The 26,245-nt window shown below is 39.1% G+C and overlaps 1 protein-coding gene across 3 annotated transcripts in view; it reads right to left on the bottom strand.

Annotated features, from left to right (window-relative positions):
* Positions 1–22,515, bottom strand: part of smtnl (smoothelin, like) — a 47,827-nt gene extending 25,312 nt beyond the window's left edge. For 2 of the 3 annotated variants that reach the window (XM_062418974.1, XM_062418977.1), the window contains exons 1-2: positions 4,202–4,278; positions 2,881–3,798 (exon numbers count right to left, since the gene is read on the bottom strand). In XM_062418974.1, coding sequence (XP_062274958.1) covers positions 2,881–3,555 — 675 coding nt within the window. In that variant the 5' untranslated portion in view covers positions 3,556–3,798; positions 4,202–4,278. Of the gene's footprint in view, positions 1–2,880; positions 3,799–4,201; positions 4,279–22,485 lie in introns of those variants that run through there. The other variant, XM_062418975.1, reaches the window with a different exon arrangement.
* Positions 22,516–26,245: the final 3,730 nt, after the last annotated feature.

Genomic DNA, 26,245 nt, shown 5'->3' with positions numbered 1-26,245 from the left:
TTGTATTGCAAATTTAATTTTTCTATCCAGCACCTATCCCGCTGAGGTGTTGTGGATGTGGACTACCTGACTATGCTGATTTATGGTACAAGATATACAGCTGGTTTATGAAAGCTAACATACTGAGCGTGGACCAAACAACTCAGACCAGTAGAGGAGGTAGAGGCTGGCACCTCACCCTGTGCACACCTTACCATATGCCTTTTTGTGAGCTAGACAGGTTTGTGCATGATGATAGGGTGAGAGTTAGACAGCAGCTGTATATTTTTCCATATTTGGTTAAAATATGACTGTCTGGAACAAAAAAATGAAGGAAAAATAATGTTAATAATTCCCGGCAGGAATATTGTGGGGATCACGCCAAACTGCAAATTATCACAGACATAGCAGGGTCATCGATCACCTGACAATGGGAAGACAAAAGAGAAAAAGAAAATCTTGATTGTCTCCAGCTGATGTCTGCTCTCTAATGTATCTAAATATTTAGGCAGATTGGACAGATTTTCCTCCCTGCACTGAAACAAACATGAATTTATGGTCAAAAAAATGCCAGGAAAACTGCACGCTCATCATCAACTGGTTAAGTGATGCAGCAACAGTGGTATGGACTACATCCAGGAGATTCTGTTTCTGGCCTCAGCCGAAAAAAGAAAAAGCCAAAAGAGGAAACCAATTCAACTACGCAATGATGTGGAAAGGGACAATTCCGAGACTTTAGACATGCTTCTGTGAACAGCATCCCAGGGTGACAGTAAAACATTATTCCAATGATTCAGAAACCACGGAGCACTAAAACTCTTGACACAGGCAGTTTGGTTATGACTCATGCAGTGATAACCCATGATGCATCATAGCCTGGACATAAACAGAAACCAGTTGTATTCCTCATACCGTCAAATGATTGACACACACCTCGAGTGTAGACAAATCAGCCTTCTAGGAAATGAGGAAAACAAGACTAGGTCAAAACCTTGTGTATTGTTGAAGTGCACATGGTCAGTGTGTGAAACTGTGGCCAATCTGTTACAGATAGTCAGTGGTTTTGTCTATAATGTGAATTCCTAGATAATAAATGTTCATCTGCAATTTTCTGTAGTGGTTCCATTAATATTTGTTGTTAAAGTGTACTGAAATAAAATATCACATGACATGGTTAAGCTATGTTTGAGCCAAAAATAAGGGTATAAATGCAGTTGCAAAAACAATACTTTCCACTGGCATGTTTGATTTGAAAGAAAACGTATTTTAATTTTAATAACTATTCTAATTATCTATTAACTTACCCTGGTTTCATCAGTTTTTTATCTGTGGATGTCTATAAGCACTTCCATCCATATGTCTATGCAGAATTAGTATGCTAGGCTAACAGTCCATCAGCTGTGTAACTTGATATATCTCGATGTGGTGACACTGTTCATTCTATAAATGTGTGTTTTTTTTCAAAACTTATTTCAAGACTGCGCTCAGGGTAATTGAAACTGTTCATTGTGTGTTTATTTTGAAAGAGCAATAGCCAATGTGAAGACTTTGACACTGGGCAGTCAGTCAATCCTTGACAGACATTCGGGGTTATAGGGCTGGTCCATGGCTGGTCCAGCTAAAATTACTGTCCTAAATTTATTGTGTGGGTTTTAGAACCAGTTTCACAACATCAGGGGTTGGAATTTTCTCAAACCAGAAACACATAATCCATCAGGTAAAGCTAAAGCATAAAAACTTTGAAAAGTGGAGTCAATTTTTTTTTTTTTTTTTTTTTTTTACAGCGAGTGACTAACCAAGGCCTTCATTTCACAATGCTAATTTCACATATTTGACTCAGGTCTGAGAAACCACACAACCACACTAACCTCACCTCCCAGGAGTCTGCTGCTGCTCAACTCATGTTACTGTACTTCATAAATCCTTAAGCATCCCAATGGAGGCCTATTGTGCAACCGTGGTGACACATCCACACAGCCACAACTCAACACAGCCTCAGTCAAACTCACATTCCCAAACTGGAAAACTGCATTTAAACTGCATTACTGGATTACCTCTTCTGGTCTTATATATTAAACTTCCATCCATGTTACAAAGTATCTGGAACGACAGTGTTAAGTGGCGAATCAGTACAAATACCACAAACCGCAGCTCGGGAGGATACGAACTATACCTTTTCTTGAATGAGATACCCCTAGAGAATTGAAATCTATTCAGGAAGTCCTTGAAATGTTAAACAATGATTCCCAACCAAGTCCACTTGTACGCCTGTTGGGTACTTCTGAAGTTACCAGGGAATACAACAAAAAACTGTACAGTATCTGTACTTTGTAAGAAAACAGAAATTGGTTTTCAAAATGTATTGGGTCAGCAGAACATGAGCACTGTTTGTTGCTTTTGAGAGTGCATGACAACTATTCATGGTAGCAAACAAGCTGAGAAAGCTAAACAGTTAGCTAAAAGTAATGGATTAATTGTTGAAATAGCCTAGCAAAATGTAATGAATAAAGTACTCAAATAGATAGGCACATGAAAAAGCAAAACATAATGGATAGAAATTGTTAGCTGAAAGCATCGTAATATAAATGTTTAAAATAACTAAAGATGTTATAATGGAAAAATGCTTAAAATAATAAATAAATTATGGATAAATTATTGAAATGTCCATCTGCTCCACTCCAAGTAGTAGTAGTTTGTATGCAAATGTGACCAGTCTGTATGAACAAATTATTGTAACAATATTCACTTTTACATGATCAATATAGATGAATAACTTGTTCACAGGAATATAGCTCAGGGATATTGATGTAGACCAGATAAAAACTGTTTGGGAGCTTAACTTGTAAAGGATTCTGTATGAAAGTATCCACCATCTCTGTTCTACAAACATGTTGTACTCACGTTGGTCTTGCTTGACACAGCAAAGGTGGCTCGGCTGGAGAAGCGGGTGGTGGATGGGCTGCTGCTGGACACAGGGCCCGTCACCATGGAGGAAACTCTTGAGCCAACAGGAGGACTGCTGGAGCTGGGGGAGGATGAAAAAGTGGCAGGGGGGGATGCAGGACTGGACTGACTGCTGAGGCCACTGTAGGTCTGGGGCTGGCTCCCCAGGGTGCAGGGCTGGAGGTGGAGAAGAGCCTGGCTCTGAGTGTGAGCCTGACCCTTCCCGTAGATCACCTCATTTATCTCATGGTGGTTCTCCTGAATGTCATTAAGGTGATTTTTGTTGTTTTGACTGTGGTTGTGGCTGTTGTTCAACAAGGTGCTGCGGTCACACGACATCCCTGTGAGGAGCTCCACCTGTCGGGTAAGAGCCTCCAGCTGACTCCTGAGCTGCCGGTTCTCCTGCTGGAGCTGAGCCACAGCTCGCCCGAGAGGCCTGCTAAGGTTGACCTCCTCCTCCAGACGACGCTCCATGCCCTGCTTAAATACGCTGACATCCACATGGATCTCCCTGATGGCATCCCGGAGAGTATTCTCATAACGTGCTAGAGCTGCACACACCGTCTCCCCCTCCGGAGAGGAAGACCGAGGGTGACACAAGTCTCCCATCTCAGCCAGGGTTGGGGCTTCCATCAGTGCAGCTGTTGCCACGGCTGACAACTTTTCAGTCTGTTATGCTGACGTCTGCAAGTCAGATACTCTGGTCACTGGAGAATGTGTAGCTTTAGTCTGAGGGCTTGGCTGGAGGGGAGGGGACTGATGGACAAGAGTTGAGAGGTGAAAGTTTGCAGGAGGGCAAAGGTCTGGTCTGTGTTATCCCCACTCCTTCAGCTCTGTCCTGATATGTCCTGGGCTGCTTCTCCTTTAGTAAGCACACTGGTCAGACAAAAGGAAAAAAGACTTGACCTTTGACTTATTAACAGCTGTCAAACTCTTCAGAGACTCTTCAGAGACTCTTTAGACACTCGTTGAACTCACGAGTGATGTCTCGTACAAACAAACATTGGAAAATATCCCAGATGGTGACAATCAAATCAAGGTTTGTGTTATCTGCATTCATTCAGAATCTACAGCAAACACCCAAAACATCACAAGATGGATTGAAACACAACATTTCAGGTACAACAAACCAAAGTTACTGCACTGACTTGATCAGATTTTTTAAGGAGTCACAGTGAGAGAAAGAAAGTATAAATATCTTTTGAGCCAGCTATGTTTCATAACCTCCCATAAAACATAGCAGTGAGGTAATCTTCAGCCACAGCTGCAACAAACCTACCTCAGCTTCACTCTCCGCTACACTCCAGTAGAGCTTCCTCAGCCTTGAACAGCTGTATCAGTGTGAGTGTGCCCTGCCGCCTCTCTGGTTTGTTTAAACTCTCAGGTTGATCACTCCTCTCTTTTAGCCCGGAGGAGGGAGGAGAAAGGGAGGGATCAAGGAGGAGGGTGGTGGTGGTGGTGGTGGTGGTTGCGGTGGTGGAGTGAAGAAACAACATGGAAAGAGTAGTAAATGCAAGGGGAGGGGAGCGAGGGAGGCAGGCTGAGTAGCTTTTATCCTTGCACTGTGTAAACTTTTGGAAGGAGTTCCTTCCCTTTCTCTTCTCTTATTCTTACCGCACCTCTTCCTCCTACTCTTCTGTCATCTTCTTTTTCTCTCTCCCCTATTCTTTTCCATTCTTTTATTTGGAAAGAAATATACTCTCAAAGGTTTATTTGCAGTGTTGAATTACATGCACGTCACCTAATCTCTTATGTATACTAGTGCATGATAAGGTGTTCTGATATTATAAAATAATGGATAAGACAAGATGCATTATCACATGCTATATATATCATCACCACTTACAATAGAAAACAAAAACATTTAAATTACCATTAATGGACATTGTTCCTTTTTTTTTTTTTAAACCTCCATATATGAAGTATTATTGATCTGATGATAAGTGTGTTCTTGTTAGTAATTTCAGCCATCAATACAGCATCAGTATTGCTTATTTGATTTATTTATAACTGACCATAAACATATTAATCAGAAATGTAAACATTTGTTGTATTGTATAAGAGTTAGCTTAAAGACAGTTTTTTTGCAGCCCATCTGACGTCCAACTGAACAGGACACGACACATAATTATAATCTGAGACCAACTATAGTGGCAGGGTTTCACTACTTTTCCTCTTTACCTGAAACGTCATCATCTCAAACACATTCGAACATGTGATCTGAAATACATTAGTGGAAAATGCAACATTTGCAACTATGCCTATGGAATCGATGGCCATTTATGGCTTTCAGCTCATTGGCAAGGTAAAGAAAAACGTCAAAAATATGAAGCATTCAGAGCAGGTTGACTTGCAGGGAGCATTTCTACTTAAGTTAATTTTAGAATTTTGACCATGTTTAACATAGATATCCAACATCCTAACAGTATATAAATAACAGAAAATCACCAATATCTCCCCTTTAATTGTTTCAGTTAAATACACAAAGCAAACACACACACTTTCTCACACTTAATCCTTTCCCCAATCCCTTTGTACTTCTCTCATAATCTTTCCAACCCCACTCTAATGGTGTTTTGTTAAGATAAAGACTGCAACCTACAAAAGTGAAAAATGTGACTGATGGGGGGTGTACAATATAACGTATAACTTTGATACTACTTATAATACATCTATCCCACAGATGTATGACATAACTGGAGTGTAAATGACTACATAGGGGGTTAAGGTGGGTATACATCCCACTGTGTCCTCACATGTACTTTTTTCCCACTTTTCTATTATGTTCTATTCTGTTCTATTGTAGTGATGTGTTTAATTGCACGTTGAGACAGACAGACTGCCAAGCTGACTGCTGAGGACCACCACCCTCCCCCGTGTAACTGGACCCCAACAGAGCAAACATTCCACACCAGATAGCAATTGTGTGTGTGTGTGTGTGTGAGTGTGTGCGTATGTGTGTCTGCGCATTAGGCACACACATGCAAATGCTTTGACATTTCACCCTCCTGCTTACTGTCAACAGTGTATGTGTGTGTTAAAGAGTGTGTGTGTGAGACAGTGAGCAGGGAGACTTGGGAGACGAGGAGGGGGCTCGGTGAGGTGATTTACTGGAAGATTGTTCCCCCCACCTTTCTGTCTATCCCTCTCTCTCTCCCACACATATACACACACATAAACACACACACACACGCACACACACACACACACACACACACACACACACACACAGTCTTACCTCTGTCACTTTTGGGGTATTTACATAAACTTACATTCATTTCCTGGAGACTTACCCTAACCATAACAATAACCACTACTTACCTAAACCCAACCCTAACCTTAACCACTTTCACTCACCAACCACTTTGTCCACTTTACCAACATGTGTCCCCAATTTCACAAGCTGTCCCCAATCTACTGCTGTCTTTTGTCCCCAAAAGTAGCTTAAGTCATACCCACAAACACACACACACACACACACACACACACACACACACATTCAGCACCCCCCCTCAGGGTTTTATGTGAGTCCGCTGGGGGCAGTACAAGACACAGACGGCAACAAACCACTGTAGAGATCAGAGGTCACGGGTGTCAGCTTCATCATTCATCTGAGGTTCTTAAAATAGCAGAGCGCTGTCCTGTCTTTAACCAAGTTAATGTAGATACATCTGCAAATGTATCCTTTGTATCATACTTCTGTCATGTGGAAGGTTTCCATCCTTGAAAAAGAGAGAAGGAATCATTTCATATTCACTCTCCTTTTAGCTCTGGTTTGGTCTCCACTAATTCTTGCTTAATGTAAAAACAATGAGCTCAAGGAACCTAAACATTGTGTAGAGTTGAGGGGAACTGCAGAGTAAGTGATCTATAATTATTTCTGGCATCATATACAAGTGACCACTTTAGTCATAAATGTATTAGCAGCTTTAAACTTTTTTTTCTATTTCAATTTTTTTTTCTTATTCAAAAAAATCAACTTCTCTATAGTACCTGTGTTACTGAGCAAAACCACGATTCACTCTGTGATATGATTGACTAAATTTTACTAATTATATTCAAGGTCTTGCTCCAGAATACATCTGTGAACTGCTCACCCCTCATGAACGTGGTAAAGTCCTCCTCCTTGTTCCCAGATCAAGGTTGGCCATTAGGGGTGACAGAGTCTTTGCTGTTAAGGCCCACTGACTCTGGAACGCCTTGCCAGAGGAACTTAGGAGCACCGCCTCAGTTTCGACATTCTTAAAACACATTCTTACAGACAGGCTTTACCTGCCCTCGATTTATAACCCGCATTACTTATTCATTCTATTCATTTTATAACTTTGCACCTGGACTCTGAGTGATTTTATTTCTTGTTGCTTGATGTTTTGCCTTTCATTTTCTTGTCTTCCTATGCTCTGTGAAGCACTTTGTAACGACTGTTTTCAACGGTGCTATACAGATAAAGTTATTATATAGTTGTTAAAGTTAAATGATGATGTGACTTTCTAAATGATCAAATTGGATTAAGGTTAATGATAGTGAGATTAAACCAATTTCTCATTTTGCTTGGAGCACCCTGATTGTCCCTAATGGACATCTTTAAGTCCCTGATCTCCACCATGTGGGAAACACAGTTTTCCAGGAACAGTGAGTCAGCAGGTAATGCCAAATGACCCTGCATGAATCAGAGTGGTATGAAATGAAAAATTCAGCTGTCGTCACCACAATAGATCTCTCTCTACCCCCCCCCCCCCCCCCTCTCTCTACAAAGCCTCCCACAGTCCAAGTTGAGCTGTTTCATTGTTTTGATAATGACCAAATATGTTTTACTTCTCTGACTCTGACCCCCCCCCCCCCCCCTCTGTGCAGAGCTCAGGTTGTAAACGTCCAGTGTGATTACTGAGATAACTATTGGAGGGAACTAGGAGGAGAGGTCACACACTGTTCGGTTTTTTCTTCTCATCTGCTCTTCAACCTGGTAGACTTTTGTTGATATTGCAGAGACATTTGCAAACACACATCTTCCTCTGTGTGGGGAGTCTGTCTCAACTGATTAAGTGTGGATTAGGCCACGTAGCGGGCTGGAAGACATCTGGGGGTTTGCACTATGTAGCGTACTTATACATACAATATATCATGGTTGACAAGAGCCAAACATCTGCAAAAAGTAAAGAGCAAGAAGTGAAGAAAGCACTTTTTTTTTATCACTGATGCCTTTGAGATGATTGTGAAATTAAAAAAAAGAAATCACCAGTTTAATCCCACAACCAGATGAAGTATATCTTTCAGAAAGTACCAGTGTGCTCATGAGCAATTTGGGACGTGTGTCTCTGGCAAAATGTGAAGCTTTTCAGACTAGTGTATTACTTTCCCAAAAATAATAATCAAACTAAACCAACAAACTTACAATCAGAGGTAATTCTGACTTTCATGTTACATTTATGGAGTGTGAGGAATAAATAGCAGCAGCTGTTTTGTGTTTACTATTTTAATCATTATTATTTATTATTAGTTCATTCTGTGCTTTTTCTGATAGATAAACATGAACATAAACATTTCTTCTGTGAAACGTACTGAAATGAATTAATTTAGCAAAGATAAAGAAAATAAACCTTCTGATGCCAGCAAATCTATCTCATATCTAGACGTGTAAAGAGGATTATGAACAGATGCAGAATTTAATAGTCATGTATGTTAAAACCAACATACCCCTGTGTAAAAACGTACTTTTACGTTGCATAACACCAGAGGTGAATATGAAACAAACATACAGTCTGTGCTTTTGATCATTTCAATCAAATCCAATATGCCTCCTTTAGTTGATATGTAATCAATCAAGGGAATTGTCTTTCAAAGTAAAGCATGACAGAAAAGTATGAGTAAGAGAGAAACTCCTGTATAAGACTGTATGAAAATGCATAAAAAATTAAAGGATGCTATATTGGTTCATAGAGATACATTGAGTCTTTTTTTTAACTTACTTAAACTTAAAACAAAATTTCACCTCTACCTAATCAGTGAATTTATACCACAGTTTTTTGATTCACTGCCCTGAATGCTTGATTGTCTTGCCATGCTTGTAAGTTGCTTTGGGTAAAAGAGTCAAATGACAAAATGTTTGTGAACAAGCTTGTTAGCTTCCTTGTTAAATTCAAGCAGACTTTCTTGTTTTTGGTCCCAATAGCTAACAAATTACAGTACATGGAATACATATCTCATCATCATTTATTTTAGGGGCAGATACTCCTTAACAGACTAACTTCACTAACTTAATTCATTCTTGCCAGATGATTTCTGTATGTAGCAGAAATCAGTGTTATCACACTTCAATCAGCTTCTCCTGCATTTATCCGTTTTTTTATTATTGTTGTTGTTGTTGTTGTTGTTGTTGCCTGTTGTCCTGAGCCTGACCCTGTTTCTGTCTATTGCAGGTCCATCTGCCCTGTCTCTAGTCCCTCATTTCATCTTGTCAGCCCTGCTTCCCTGCCCCAGATCCCCCTGTCTTCCCCGCTTCCAGTCCGATCCCAAGCCCCAGTTCCAAGTTACCAGCCCAAGGTTCCCTATGCCTATATTACCTTTCCCAAGCCTTTAACAATAAATACTTTCTATTTATCATATGCTTCCTCACCATTGAGTGTCTGTCACGTGACAAATCCACAACTTTATGTATTTATCTCTTGAGTCAAGACAAAAAAAAAGATATATATAGAACATAATTTATATATATCACTATATAATATGTGTATTTGCTGCCAAAAACTAGATTTAGGACAATTGGTCAAATAAGTATTTAAAAGAGTTTTACAGTGTGAGCATGTTTCTAGACAGGTTTTAGATGACCTATCTAAAATTAGTATACAAAACATGGTAAATTATGTAAATTATTAAATCTATTTCAATTTTGGCTTTATTTAATGACTGTTTTGGTTTAATTTCATATGTAGCACTGCCTGTGATACTCATAATAGATGTTTCACTGTCGTCAAACATTCACAACATCACAATGAGACAAAACCGAAAGAACAGCAGTCTAATCAGTCCAAACACATCTCTGATTGTGATTACTGCACAAAGTTTGCCCAAATAGTCAAAACAAGACAGACACCAGACGGATAGATGACGCATCCTGATGTGATGAAAGTTCTCAAACTGAGGCTTTTGCGGGGAAATAGGATGACTCCACAATACAGTTCATAAAATGATGTCAACAAAGCCAATGTATCATTTTATGTTCATGGGAAAATGAATGTACTGTACATGTATTTGTGATTCAGCATTCATCACTAAATACCGTCTGATACGGTTATGTTTTACAGAAAGGTCATAACTTTTATTGTGAAAATCTCATTATTAGTGCTAGTGCTGTAAATGTATATATTTAGTTGTCACTGAACTGACGTAAAACAGGCTGTTTTGGGTGTCGGAGTTGTAAATGTACATCCTGGAAATATGAAAATACCTTATGTAAACCTTATTCAAATCAGATTTTTAGCATAAAGAATCTATTCTCTAAAACACTGACATGACTCTTGACTCTCTCTACTTCTGCTTTTCAGTCTCACCAACTGGTATATTTCCAACACATTTTTTTTTTGGCAACAGTTTACAGCTGGCGACATGAAAGGAACATTCAGTGCTGTATTTAAGTTAATAATTTTTCATAGGCGGTCATTAAGCAATATGTTGTTTATAATTAAGTTGTTAATTATAGGTATGTTTGTATAAACATAGTGAAACTTTAAAGCTGAAGATACCAAACTCAACCACATTCAAACTCAGTCCTCTCTAATTTCCCCTACATCATTATCCCCCAATATCTCTTTAAAGGGGTTAGGGTATACACACACACACACACACTGCTGGTTACAGACTGTAAACATTAACAAGAGGGCTCTGAGTTTGTGCCACAGAGACGAGTGTACGTCACCATCACTTTAAAAAGAACACAAATATGTCCACACTCCCATAAAATTAAAAAAAAAAAAAAAAAAACACACACACACACACACACACACACACACACACAATGCAAACATTGCATGCAGAAAGCGGAGCTGTATGAGAGCAAGCTGCCAAAGTCAACTTTGTATAAACATGAAAATGAGTCATGCTGCATGTAGGTCAAATTAAATGATACTGCTACTGATAATCAACACAAATTCAGTTAAGGGAGTTGTACTTGGTTCTTCTATTCCAGTGCACTTCAGAAGGGAGAGGAAATACAGGAAATGCACTCTGTATTCTTCTATATTTGTCTGATAGCCACTAATACATTTCTGAAATTTTACTTACATTTTTAAATTTTAAATTTTTTCTGCAGTCTGGTGATATTTAATCACTAAGAGAGGTTTTCAGATGTAAACTTTAACTTGTTACGGAGTGATTTAATATTGTTATAATTTTACTTCAAGTATTTCCTCTATCACTGCTTACAGTACATAAGCATAAGCTACCTGTTTAGCCTGTGTGAGGTATGACTCAGTTTATTACCATGAGTAAGCAAACCTCGTGGTAATAAACAAGCTGAAACAGCCATGCATTGACAAGTTGAAACACTGAGTTTTTACTGACTCTTTGAGGTAGTTTCTATGTCAGGGTTATTGCTTTTGGCGGTTTTCTATTCTTGAACATTTTCCAGCTTTCCTGTATAAGCAGCTAGTTGAACAAACATACCTTTTGGGAAGATAAAATTTAATTTGCACTCATGCAAATTAAATGCGAAGCTACACAGATGGTAGAAGCTAGCCTAGTTGTGTCAAAAGGTTAAAAAAAAAAAAAAAAAGAAAGTTCAGTAATTAACACATTGTACTTTCAACACACATACCCCCTGTAAAATTACAACTTGTTTTTACACTTCAAAAACAACATGCTAATTATCGAGCCAGGCTCGCTGTTTCCCCCTAAATAAAAACCAAACACCCTGTTTTAAATTACATCCATGACAGCTATATTTGAAAGCATTTGCACTTTGTAAAAGGGTAGATTTTTGTGTATTTATGGTCTCGTTCACTTTCCCTAGCATGCAGCCAGCCCGTTCCTCTTCACATCAGTCTTTAACTCACACTCTGTAAAATCATGACAGCTTGGCCCTGATATCTCTGCCTGGAGACTGACAGCAAGACACAATAACACACAGCAGATCGTGCCAGGCAGTTCGCTGCATGAGTCTTCAGGCTGACAGACAGGTCATGATCAAATACATTCTTCCAAAATATTGGTTTCCCTTCAGTTAGCATGAGTTGAACCATATTATTTGTTGTAGGATTTCATCCCAACTTTTTGAAGGATGAAACTGAAAACACAGCCAGCATTGAATTGTATCTTTTACAACCATGGATACATAGTCTGTCCATGTGTTAACATACATCAGGTCTCACCCGAAAACAGGCTTGAAAACATCATCCACTCCAACTTGCCTCACCCTGAACCCCCCCATGACATCAGAGTTTCCATGGGAACCTGTCATGCCTAAATAGGGCCATGGGACGTCAGCCAAGTCATGATGTCATTGACACTTCAAAGCACAACTTTAATTAAATGCATATGGAGCTGAGAAGGGTAGGCCAAAAGAGAAATACATGTATTGTTTTCATGTGCAGCTACTAAAAATATTCAATTATTATGTCATGTTTATACTGAGTCTTATTAAGGTACACAAGTGTTTTGGCAAAGTAGTCTCAGTGCTGCTAGTAAGACCACCCTGGAAGGAGAAAGAGGAATATAATACCAATATATTCCATTTTCTGTACCTCAAATGCAATGCAATTATCAAATCTGAATAAAATGAAAGTGTAAAGGGGCACTGCTGTAAAAGCAAGGACGGCCTATTAAAGCTTTGGGTTTCTCCGCATTCTGTTACAATGTTCATGGGATTGTAGTGAGAGTGATGCATGGTATCTACACACTTATACACTAAGTAAACTAAACTAAAAGTATAACTAAACTGTATTTTTCGCTCTTACGATAAAGGGCAAACGTTAGCATACCCCGGCAAACTAGCTTACATATCTTAAGTAGTAACCAGTCGTTACAAAGGCACAGGGCAAGTCATTAACTTATTATATTATTATGTTGGGTTTACATGACGTAAATATAAAGGTAACCAAGGTGGTACATCAGAAATTAGAGTAATAATAGGATCTCTATCCTCATTTTTATTTGTCAAACTTGCTTTAGTGTTAATGTTAGCTTAACTGGTTTGTCGTCATCCTAAAATCCTTTTCTATTTGAATTCAGATGAACACTGAATCCAACTGTACTGACAGTCAAATAATGTATTCTAACCAGCCAAGGGTTAGATTAGATATTGTCATTCCAAATTGTATACTATCCTATGCTAACTAGCTCTACATTAACTGCATTACACACGCAAGGTCCTCAATTTATATGTCTTGGATCATCAGCTGGGCTATGTAGCTTAAGCCTCAGTCTTTTTACACATCATGTATGTGGCATCAGAACGAGTCAGCTGGAAACATTAAAAAGTAAACCGGAGATAGCGTCATCAACCGACTCATGGGGTGTTAGCATAAGTTAGCATTAACTTATGCTAGGTAGCTACAGCTGCTAGCAACAGTCATTATTTAAGTCAACAAAATCCATGGTTGTCAGCCAGAGATGAGAAGCCTGCTTTCGTCTACCTCTGTGTGACTCATATCAAAGCCATCACTTGATTTTCGATGGGATGAATAAAGGTTCTTTTATCGAATGCCAGGGAAATAGGTAGATGCTGGTATGGTGTAATGGGATAAAAAGTTGAGTGATGTGGCGTGAGAGTCTGTGGGGAGGAAGGAGGACGGTTGACAGAGCGCAGACGAAGGGAGGTGGAGATGGAGGAGCGATGTGATGATAGAGACTTGAGATTGGGGCTGTGGAGAAGAGGGTGATGTGTCTGATATATACTTTTGGGAAGGTTAAGGAGAGCAACAGGGTGGGATGAGGGGGAATGTGTACAGGGTCACTTCTGGAAACTCTTTCAGTGTCAGCTTTTGGTTTATTTTCACAACATCTACCATTTTTTGCCTTCAAAAGGACGAAGAAGCCACTGCGGTTTGCCAGCGTCTGTTTCACATTAATCAGCATGCTGTCTCAACTGAAGAGCTTTATTACTGTATTATTTTAACAAGAAATGTGGATGAAATTACCGAACATGTACTATGAAGCCTTTCCATCACCACTATGTGTGGATCACACTGCTCATGTAACTGAAGCCAGCAATAAAATGTTTTATGCTCCAAATGTGTCCAAGGACCTCTGAGAAGTGGCAACATGTTGAATTACTAGTTTAAAAAGTCTATTTGTGGTGCTCACAGCAGTGTAAATGGCATTTAAAAAATTCAGGAGCAACTTGTCCTTGCAGACAATGATAATCTCCAGATAATCTTCAGACTTCCCTGCAAAGTTTGCACTGGGACTACTTTCTACTTAAATAATCTCTTTAAACACCGTTGACGTGTGTTCTGTTTATCCTGAGTAATTGGGAATTTTTAGATGTCATTTCTTCTCTTCTCTCCTCCATTGTGTTGGGATGGCAGTAGAAACCTCAGAGATGAATATGTCAAAACCTAGACAAATAAAACCACAACTATCTCTTTCTATCTTTATGCAAACACGCTCAGACGTCAACTGTAGTTTGTTTTATTTGCTTAGAAAAAGAAGAAGATACCAAGAGTTAACCCGTTTAGTGTAGCAGCTCAGGAGTGTGCAAAGCTCATTTTAGTACTTGGTTTGGATTTAGTTTTAGTCTTGTGACTAAAATGTACATTATTTTTAGACATATTTAGTTATTTGAATTTTTAATCCACATCCACAACACTTGATATTATCAAATATTTTGGGGTTGTGGAAGATATTATTTTACTAATCAGGAGCTAACACGTGTGATTCTGCACATGCATACAGGTCATTGATAAGACTTTGCATTAAAATAATAATTAGTTGTGTGCATTTGTCATTTTTTCCCCACATTGTTGTATACTAGTTATTCATTGACAAAAAAATGATGAATTCGGCCTTTTTATATAATTTTAGGCTTGTTTTCATCCTTCATAAAACGATTGTCAATTAATATTTTTGTCATAGTTTTCATCTGTTAAATTAAAACTGGGTGCAGCTTTACCTCATGTATGATAAAACACACCTCATACAATAGTTTGATTGAAACCTTGTCTTTGTTTCAGTGATATTAAAAAGCTATAGTGAACTGGATGTTCCAGCATGTTACTCACACTCGTGCTCTCCAAGTGTGAGTAAGCAGTGCTACTATCAGAGACAGTGAGCAGACTGAGGGACACACAATGAATGAGTCTGAACCGGGTGTCCTCTGTGGGACGGCGTCAGGATTAGATAGGTGTGGAAGCGGACAGGCCCCTAATGTCAACAGTAGAGAGGATACAGGGGACCACTCTGAGGATGTGACCCCAAGAGCTGGATGGGAATTTGGGAAGTTTCGTGCATGTGGAGACGCTAAAACACACACACACACACACACACACAAACTACATACTTGGTTTTGATGAAGGATTTATGACATCAATGTTTCCTTGAATTGACACTGCTAACATTTTTTCGGTCACTAATAATGGAAAAATATTACATTTTCCTTCACACACCTGCTAGGATTTAATTATTGACGAAAGCAAGAATAAACACACACACACACACACACACACACACACACACACAAACCTACAGTGTGAGAAAGTCATGCATTTTTCCCAGGAGCCCAATCAGTGCACAGCTTCGAATGCACGCCGATAACTTTTGATTGACTCTTAAGCAAGAGTGTTGTATATGTGTGTATAGGGGCAAGATGATGTCATGCACCCAAACTGAGCCAAAATACATCTCAGTCATATCCATCAATTGTTCTTTCTCCGTAATCTACACACACACACATGCTCTGCTCCGCTGTATCAAAACCTCACAGCGTTACCAGATCAGCCCTTCAGCTGGCAGCAAGGCCCTGATTCAGCATTACATCATCTTTTCCTCATCCAGGCCCTGGAGCTGAACACACACACAAAATCAACCACACACGCTCATGCAAGCACGAACAGAGCCAATTAGTAGGGTTTTTAGAGAACATCCATCAAGCCGAGCCATTTTTCCTTGAAGCTCCAGTTAGGAAAGACAACATCATTAGCTGTGGCCAGCAGAGCTGCCTATAATCTATGAGCATGTCTGACAACACTCAGGAGATTTTACAAAGCTTCTGACTTCAAGCAGATGTCACACCGTACAGCACCAACAACACTGATGTAAGAACAAAGACTGGTATTATGTGTTTTACAAAAAAAAGGTTCAGAGTTCAGAGTTTTTGGACAATTTTAATGTCAAGGTTTCACATTTCCTCCAACAGCTTTAACAGTCAATAGAACCTAAAAACTCTGAAATGAAGCATAGCAAAAGATTTCCTTTCCCGCTTCCAACTCAAGTCAGCTGTCTGCTGGTATTTCCCCTATTTGCTTCAACCAATCTGATTCAGCCACATGAAATCATTTTCTTGTTGGGTTTAAAAGCAGTTTCTTTCTGGGTTGAGCTCAGCTGTCGGTTCAGCTGATTTAGGTGCATCCAATGAGTCCTGTAAAGTCATGCTCCAGGTCATACCCATCCACCCCAGCTGATCCTTCCCATATTATGCACGTCATGAAAATGAATTATTCAAATCAAAAAGTTAAGTCAGAAGTTAAAAGTTTTTCCAAATGAGGATAAAATTTGCCTGAAAGCTTTGGAATGCATATTTGCTGAAAAACTGACAAAAAAGGAAACTTAAACTTTTCCAGCCGTGGATTCATGTCTGTGAAAGAGATCATTATAAAAGTTTCTGGAATCTCTCTTTTCTATGTCCCCAGCCTCCAAGTAAAAAACAAAAAAGTGCTCAGCATAAAGTTGTAGGTTGCTGATCTTAAGGTAAGGGTGAGATCATGGTTTTGGATAAATATCAATACAGTAAAAGTTCTGTCTACTGTACAACAAATCCTCATGATTAAATGACCACATAGGCCCATAGTAGCATTTTCAGAACGACCCACAGGAGCGTAAAATGCCACTTTCCAAAACCTTTACAAGTCACTGTTAAAAAATAATGACGTTTTATGGTATGACATCACTGTGGTTAAGGTCTAGTTAGGTTTAGGGTTAGGAAAGGATCATGGTTTGGGTTAAAATTATCACTTGAAACATAGTAAGTACTTCTTTAAAGTTACTCAACCTTCGTCATCATGGTAACAGTAAGCAAAACCCTAACGTTAGGTGATTAGATACAAACCTTTTGCCATCTAACTATCTAGCCTTCCACCCAACAAGGAAATCACCTTATATTGACATCATCTGAGCTGGTCATATTTACTATGGCCACTAGATGGCATAAGTATAACTATAGGTCCTTTTCGAGCACAGCTGTACTGTTGTTTTTCTTGTGAGGACTGGCTGCTATTGTAGGAGAACAAATTAAACATTTGTAAACACTTGTGCCACAATACATGTCCTTCAAAAAGAATTTGCTGTTGCAAATTAGTAGCATATAAATCTAATTTCTAGGAGATCACAGCAAGAACTGTCAGAGGAGGTGTTTTCTTTGCACCGCGTTTGCTTTGAATAGCTCTACATTGTTGGGCTAATGAGTGCCTGAAAAAACACTGAGCCTCATGAAGTGCTGAGTGAAACACGTTGCTCACTGTTAATACAGTAATCATCAGTCAGTACCACACCACGCTTAGTTCATTATGTTTATTTTGTAATACTTTTAGGTCAATTTAGTTGTGCAAAAGCAAAGTTAGGCTGGTCTGTTGAGTAAGATCCTCATAAAAAGCACTGGCTGCATTTCTTTGGTTAGACATGACTGAAACTAATGAATGAAATAAATGCATGTTTTTATGTGACCACAAGTCAAAATTTTATGAGAATCCTTCAGGTTGAAAGCTGCCCATGAACAATTTTTAGTGGCATTGGTCATTTCAACAATTAATTTAATCATTATATCAAAGGACGATATTGATCCTTTTTCCATCATCATTTTAATACATCACTAAACCAATATATAAGTACTGTGTAATACAAGGAAAACATTCATCGTAAAACCACTTAAGAATGTGGTTTCTTTTACATTTCTCTGCACTTTATAGACTAATATCTTATCCTCAGATGCTGTTTATCTCATTCTCTCTCTGCACATTTTACTCCCATGTTCACATAAACTCTGCAGACCTGACTCAAGCAGTAAAACACACCGTGTCTCTAAGCAACGCCCCGTCACTGTCAACTACCTGCTTATTACCCAGACAGCCAAAATGTAAAAATGATGAACTGACACTTCCTCCAAACAGAATAAATCTAATACAGGTGAGAGGTATAGGCACCATTTACTTTTCTGCTATATATCTACTTAGTACATTTGATAATATTTACACTGCTATATGCATACACATGTAGAATGACGCCACACATGCACTTACAGCTCTTACAGTTCATCTAAATGTTCTGTCAGGGCTGGACATAAAACTCTGCGGGTGTTTTTCATGAGACTGTAAATCCTGTTGAATCCGTCCAGACAACACAATAAGTTCATGTTGCGTCACTTCACTTTGTAATGTGTAAGGAGTAATGTAATCAGAGTGAGCCATGGTGGGATCTATATACATTGGATGTCGGAGTACTTCTGGACCCCTCGCTGACCCGCTGTCCTTTATGGGCTGTTGTTCGTCACAGATTTATACCTCAGCTTAACTGGGAAGCACAGTTACATAAGTGAAAACATAAACAAATGTAAAAAATGTCTCCTTGTGTTATCTTTGACTTTTTGAATCACTTGAAATGTTCCAAAAAAATGCAATCATTTATTTAAGCAACTGAAACCCTTTTGGGAATGTTTTTATCTTGGAAATCCAAAATGGAATCACATTCAATATTGTGCACATTAATGGTTCAATTTGTAGCATCAGAATAGCTTAATATTAAGCCCCAGATTTCTTGTCATCCCAACTTGTCAAGTAGGTGATGTCCAAATGCTCCTCTTACTTACAAACATACTGAGAGGGGGTAGCCCTGATCCAGGATACCTGGATGCCATCTCCCATAACATGGACATTTTATCATTAAACATCTTCTACATAGCATAAATTAAACAATTGACATCAGGTGGGTGAAAAGTTAGAAAAATATGATTTGATTTGATTTGAAATATGATTGCAATCAAGAAAGATCTCTCACATTAAAGTCAATGAAAAACGTGAAATCAAAGATGGCGCAGAATGTTTTAATTGCTCACCAACTGGAGTGCTGCTCTGCAAGAGTGCATTCAGTGCTGCCACAGGTGGCTGGAATCTATATTACAGCAATAAATGGAGGCCTCTCCTTTATTCATCATCCAGACCAAAATATGTGAGACAGTTATTTGAGTGAGATCACCCAAAGATTGACGGATAGCCCAAAAACTGAAGCAAACAGCAGACTGCAGATGTGCACACAGTTCTCTTTATATCACAATGGGTGTCTGCAACAATATTGGCTGCTCATGAAATTGAATGGACTAGACAGATGACAAAAGTTATGTAATGCAGATCCTCACAGCACACACAGATGTCTCAAATATGTAAAAACCTTAAGAACACAGTAGTTACTATATATGTATAATTTCCACAAATTTTCATTGGAGTCTATTCCAAATCATTGGCCTGTGAGGTTTCATATGTGTTACATTGATGATTCAAATCATAAATGAATGAGTAGTTTCATTTATGAATGTGCCCTTTATAGATCTTCATGTACATCCTGAGTCTTATGTGTGAGTATGGTTGACCAAAGTTATACAGTCTAAACAGATGTCCCAACAACATGAGGAATACCTGATACACACACACACACACACACACTCACACACACATACAGCCGGCCAGTGTCTGCCTGTCCCATCTTCTAGCTGTGCAAATTACGTCATTCGTGATGAGTTTTATCAGGGCCCAGGAGAGCAAATAAATCAGGAGTGTGTTGTCTTAACACATGTGTGCGTGTGTGTCTGCGCATGTGAGTGTGAAACAGAGACACACCAAGTGAGCAAGAGAGACATACAGGACGAGAAGAGAACATAACAACTGTATTTTCCTTAATGTCCCTTCTTGCTGTTTAACAGTCTGGGAATCCGTCCGGTTGACCTTTTCCGTGTTACGCTGTTTCTCTGACATCTAACCCCAAACACACACACACACACACACACACACACACACACACACACACACACACACACACACACACACACACACACACACACACACACACATCTGGCCTCTTCATTATAAATTAAAACTGAGCCTAATCTCAGAGTCAGCAGGGCTTACAGTGCGGTTGGCACATGCTGCATCACATATTTTGTCTCCTCTGAGCCTCCTTCCCTTCAGTTATTTAAATCATCTCTCTGTATGGATCCATCCTGAATACCACCTCCTCATAAAAATCAGCGATATATCCCACTAAAGTAGTAGTTGGATGTCTGCTTTTAAATTATAGTGTGGAACACGCAGAGAGGTGCGGTGCGGAAAACAGGAGACTCTTTCAAACTTTTTTAGAACATCAGTCATCTTGCTGGCGAGGCTTCTTTGATAATTTTATCAGAGAAATGCTGGGATTAGGGAGGTGGAACTAGAGATGTTTCCATACAAGTCTCGGAAAATGTATAGATGTATTTATGTCAGAGCCCAACTATTCACACACAGATAGACAGTGGAGCCTCAGTGAAGAGCCTTAAGATATACAGTCGTCTAAGTTTTTCAGCTGGACAGGAGACAAACCTGATTTAGTATTATGGAGCTGAAAGAGCTGGTGGTTATGGAAACTTTTGAATAACTGGGGGAAACATAAAGAACGACAGGATTTGTTATTCCCTAATGCAGAAATATAGTTTGCTAAATAAAGTCTGTAGCATCAAAGGGATTTTTAAATATCACTACACATGGACTGATTAAGAGATGATGACCATTTAAAGACACTTTAGAGCCCCCTCAGATTTGAAAAACTATCACATCTATCACATGATGTCAATGCTGAACTTGAGATGATAAACAATCCTTTTAAGTTCAGACTTTTTCTTCCGTTTTCCAGAAGTGCATATTGCCATTTCATACTGTTTAGGGGCCCCTGACTCTTGGAGTCTCTTGGCCTGTGTCCAGTAGGCCCTTTAGGTAATCCATCCATCTCAGTAAACCTATTTACGTGGAATATTTCTTACCAAAATTAAATGAGAGCATGAAAAACTATGATAGAGGACAGAGGACATTCACTTATTTTGCCAAAACAACTTTTTACAATCCAATCCTGACAATCAGGAATCTAGGTAAAGGGTCTTAAAGGGGACGTGTCATGCACATTTCCAGATCTATATTTCTGTTCTGGACCTCAACTATATTTTTGCATGATTTACAGTTTAAAAACCTCCTTATTTATCTTATACTGACCCTTTATGCAGCCCCTCAGTTCTGCTTTTGTCTGAAACAGACCGTTTTAGCTTCTGTCTCTTTAAGCCTACCCTCCCGATGAACCCGCTCTGCTCTGATTGGCCAACTCTTGACAGCTGCCCCTCAGCAGACTTCCAGCAACTCTGGAGGGTACGTCAGAAAACTATAGTAGTAGGATTTCACGACTTTTTCTCATTCTTTACATGAAATACAAACTTCTTAAATACATGCGTACATGTTCGAGTCAAAATCTGATTCGGAGTGGAAAACGCAAACAACTGCAGCAACAAATAATGGACCACAAGGGCAGCTATTTATGGACATCATCTCATCATGAAACTTAAAAAAAACCTAAAAAAACATTGCAAATGAAGTGTTCAGGGCAAGCTGAAACCTGGACTTATACATACATTCTTCTCAAGTTTTGGAACTTGGACTAATAATATTTGACCTCACACATCATAACAGTATGTAAATGCCAAACACAAGAGCAATTGTCCCCTTTAAGCTGTGTTCAGACTTTATGTAAAAAAAATGTGAAAATCAATGTGAAGATGTGACAGATGCAGATTAACCCAAACCTGCCTGCGAGTTTCAATGAAAGGGAAAAAATCAGGTTGTGTCTCTCCAATTTATCAATGAACAAAGAGAAAAAACAACAAACACCAAAAGTTCATGGTGCAACTCTGAGATCATTCAGAGATGACACACACTCACACGCACACATTCATACATTGCCAGCAAGCAAACTGATAATATCTCTACAGGTGACACATTGGCTGTTTTGGTCCAATAAAAACAGAAACTCAAAGACAAAGACACTCAAGCATTCAGGATAAAGATTCACTTTGAGCAGCTTTGACTTTCAGCATGTGTTTCTGACATCTTAACTTGACACATACTGTTGATGTATTTTAGAATTGTGGTTTCTAGCTTTAAACTCCATTCCAGCTGCATTAGACATGACTAAAAATGTCATCTATCTTTGGGCTATATATCCATTTTAATAAGAGAAATACTGCACCAAGCAACAAAATGAAACCATACATGCAAAGCATAGCAGTGTTAAATTTAGGGTAGATTATTTTCTTTTTGACACACACACACGCAAATGTCATCCATTACCACTTACCATCAAACATCATGAGTCAGATCAAAGGCCTCCTTTGAGTGAGAGCTGCATTGAGAGCCAGCTGGCTCAGTGGAGAGTTCGGAGTTCGGTTTTCAAAATACTGTTGACCGACACACAACCTGTTACTGTGTTGACCATAACAAACACAAAACTTTACAAAGCAGAGCTTGGTCTCCATGGATCCTCTTAACTTGATTTATTGCTTTTTCCCCTTGGTGGATGCCAGCTCCTTAGAGCAATACATGATACTTTGATACCCTGAGAGTGTGCCCACTTATGTGCTGTGGAAGGCACAGCGATGGAGGTATGGCACACAATGAAGACATTTGAATCTTCACTGAAAGAAACAAAGGACAGTCAGGCAGCATAAACAGGCACTCACACTCAGTCTCTGAGGGCCACTATCACTTACGGTTTCCATGTAAACACAAACAGAGCAACAAATAAAAGTTAAAAATACACACTAAAATTAATCTGAATAGGAGACAAAATAATTTTGGCACAAATATGTCCCACTTTGTTGCCCAATAAGTCTCCAATTCCTCCATCTCCACCTCGTCACCACATACACTGGATCACTTTGTGCTTGTGATAACACTACACAAACATATTTCATAATCTATTGGGCCGTAGTTTCTCCAAACACAACCAAGAAATTCCCCTGTGATCTGAGGCGGCTATTTGTTTCTTACATTTTCATGACGCCTGCTGCATAGCTATGCAATGACAAGACTCTGTTTTTTACGATCTGACTTAAATGTTGGTTTGCAGCATGCCGTATATCATATTTCGCACTCACTCTCTTATGCAACTCTGATGTTTCAACATGAAAACCTGGCGCATCCATAGCTGCTGGCTGGCGGGCGTTTGTCGTCAGCCAGGCCAAAAAACTGCATGCATGTGTTTCTAAGATGAGCTCATCGCCTCTGAGCTGCTGCATGTATTTTTTTTATATTTTTTTAATTACTCAGTGAGACTTGCAACCTGACCTCACCGGAGAAACTGGCAAAGGCAGAGTGTTGAATTTGAACATAAACCACATGGGTCAAGGTCTGTCACTAAGAACAATTAGCTGCTTTGCTTTTCCAAACACCCTTTGTGTTTGAGATCAGTCCGGTGTTATTTGATATCTGTCACAACAGCTTAGGAGAGGAGAGCCACATGGGTGAACTAGCATCATTAGCGCTGTGGAGGTATTCATGGATCATAGGAGCGCTGCACTGTGAGTTCTGAGCTGAACTCAGGAGAGAAAAGGAGAGGAAAGAACGGCGAGGAGGAAATAAATCTGAAGCATTTGCGGTGAGGAGGAAGAAGGGAAAAGGAGACGAGTTGAAGCCGCAGAGGGACCGACACACACGCACTCTCAAAACACACTGAGTGAATTTTCCACTAGCTTTACATGCATCTTTATTATGCGTGCAGTAGTTAAGTGTGTGGCCAGCGGTTTGGTCGTAGGGTCTAGTGAGCTACTTAAACACACACATACACACAAACACACAGAAATTCTCTGCTCTTGACATTAAAATTTCCACTGAGTACAAGTTTTGTCTGTGGGGACACAGCAGGATCACAGTCAGCAAACCTGAGAGGCCTCCATTTCAGCTGACTGACACGCTGACATGTATGAATAAACACACAGTAATGCATAGTTATGTAATACGTTACAGTAATGTGATTACTTTTTTCAATAATGGCGTGTGTAAGGGATTACAATGTGAAATTTGGTGTTTAGGCTACGATACAGTTACTAATCCCAGTAATGCTCTGTTATTTACAATGCAGAGGATGGGGCTTAATGTAGGCTAACCTTGAGCTAGCTGTTAATGGTATGTAAAAACCTCCCAACTTTATGCTGGCTGCTTGATAAACCACACTGATCCTCATTAAGAACCACTCCTATGAAATGATTCATTCATAATTTGCACAAATGATTTTTGAACATTTATAGCATTCATCAGTTTTTCTCCAACACATTCTCATAATTAAATGACCACATAGCTCAATGTAATTAAGAGTGTGACATGCCTCTTACCAAAACTGTTACAAATCACTGTTAAAAATAATGATGTTTTATGGTGTGACATTGCTGTGGTGAAGGTCTGGTTTGGTTTAGACCCAAAAAAACACTTGTTTAGGGTTAGGAAAAGATCATGGTTTGGCTTAAAAATGATCACTTGAAACATGGTTTCTACTTCCTTAAATTTATGCAGCCTTTGTTGTCATAGCAATAGTAAACACCCATTAAAAGTTTTGGTAAATGACCCAATTCACTGTTGGAGACACGACACCAGCAGTGAAACTCTGCTTTTTGGCATTTAAATATCTAGCCATCCAACCATCCTGCCTCTTACCAATAAGGCTAATTGCTCCCTCATGCTGACATCATCTGAAGTGCAGTCGTTTTTGCCAGCTGAATTTAGAACTATACTGTTGTTTTTTAGTGAGGACAGGCTGATTTTCTCGTACTTGGAATTTAAGAGTTGAACCATATATGGCAATTTTAGCGGTGTGGATTATGCTAATGATCAAATCTCACGAACGTGCTACCACTCATAAACAGGTGGCATTTATCAGGCAACAAAACAAAGCAATTAGGACAAGTTCAGGCAGTTAAGAGAGTTTGTTGAATCTGATTTAGTACACTCATACAAGCAAACCTCACAGAGAAAAATAAAAGTTATAGGATAAAAATATGGAAATGTTCTCGCATGAGGCCCAACGTTTCTTTTTCTACACGTGTTAAACAGACAATGGAACCTGTCGTGGCTTTGAACTCTTTTAAAGACATGTTTGAGTGATAAGCAAAGTAAGGTGATTATGAAATGTGTTAATGATTGCAGTTGTCATCTAACTTGCCCAACACTGGTCATAAAGAGGACCAGAAGTTGGCAAAAGATGACAAAAACTCTAATTAACCCTTAAATTCCCGCCCACATAAAAGTATGGTTGGCTTAAATGTGCACCTGCATTTCAAACAAAGAGCTGCTGTATATAGTGCAGCTCTTCAGGCTTATCTTGTTCAAACTGTAACCGCTGACACACCTATGTCCTGGTAATAAATTTCATCATCAAATCATAAAAGTGAATTGTGGTCCTTTATTTTATATAGCTATTTCAGACATGCCCCCACTTCGCCTTTTATACCCATAACAGCAGCTTAAGATGAGCTAATTGTTGTCATTTCAGTTACAACATCCAGGAATAAGAGTGTGTTTTGTTCCGTGTATCTATAGTGAAATCAACCCACCTCCAGCACCGGCCCTGGCATGTCTCCCGTCTTTACAAAGAAGCTCATCATCTTAAGATCAGTGACGGGATTAAGTTACTGTAACTATGCAGAACTGATGCAACATGTAGTTTCTCAACTGTCATGTTGGTTTCTCTGTTTCTTTCTCTCTAAACCTCGGTTCAAATGTTACAGCCTCAGATAGGCCGGCTGTGGTTGTTTTTTGAGGACTGATACCGATATACTTTTCCCACAGAATCCAATAGATTTCTTCGTATTTTCATTAGATTTAAATGAGACAGTGTTGATGTCAAGCAGAGTGGTCAGTTATTTAGTCTTTTAAGGATGGGAACGTATCACAGCACAACCACCAAAGAAAGGATGAAGATACATAATCTGTGTACAATCTACTGTAGTATTGTGCTTATTCAATATAATGAGGGGAATCATTTAAAAGTATTGTTGCATTTTGTGTTTGGTACATTTTCTTTGAATACATAGATTGTGTAGCTATGTTGAAAGGCATGGTCTTCT

Source organism: Scomber scombrus, chromosome 5, assembly GCF_963691925.1.
Source record: "Scomber scombrus chromosome 5, fScoSco1.1, whole genome shotgun sequence".
Taxonomy (NCBI): Eukaryota; Metazoa; Chordata; class Actinopteri; order Scombriformes; family Scombridae; genus Scomber; species Scomber scombrus.
Note: the sequence above shows the minus strand (reverse complement) of the source record. Positions and strands in the feature narration are given on the sequence as shown.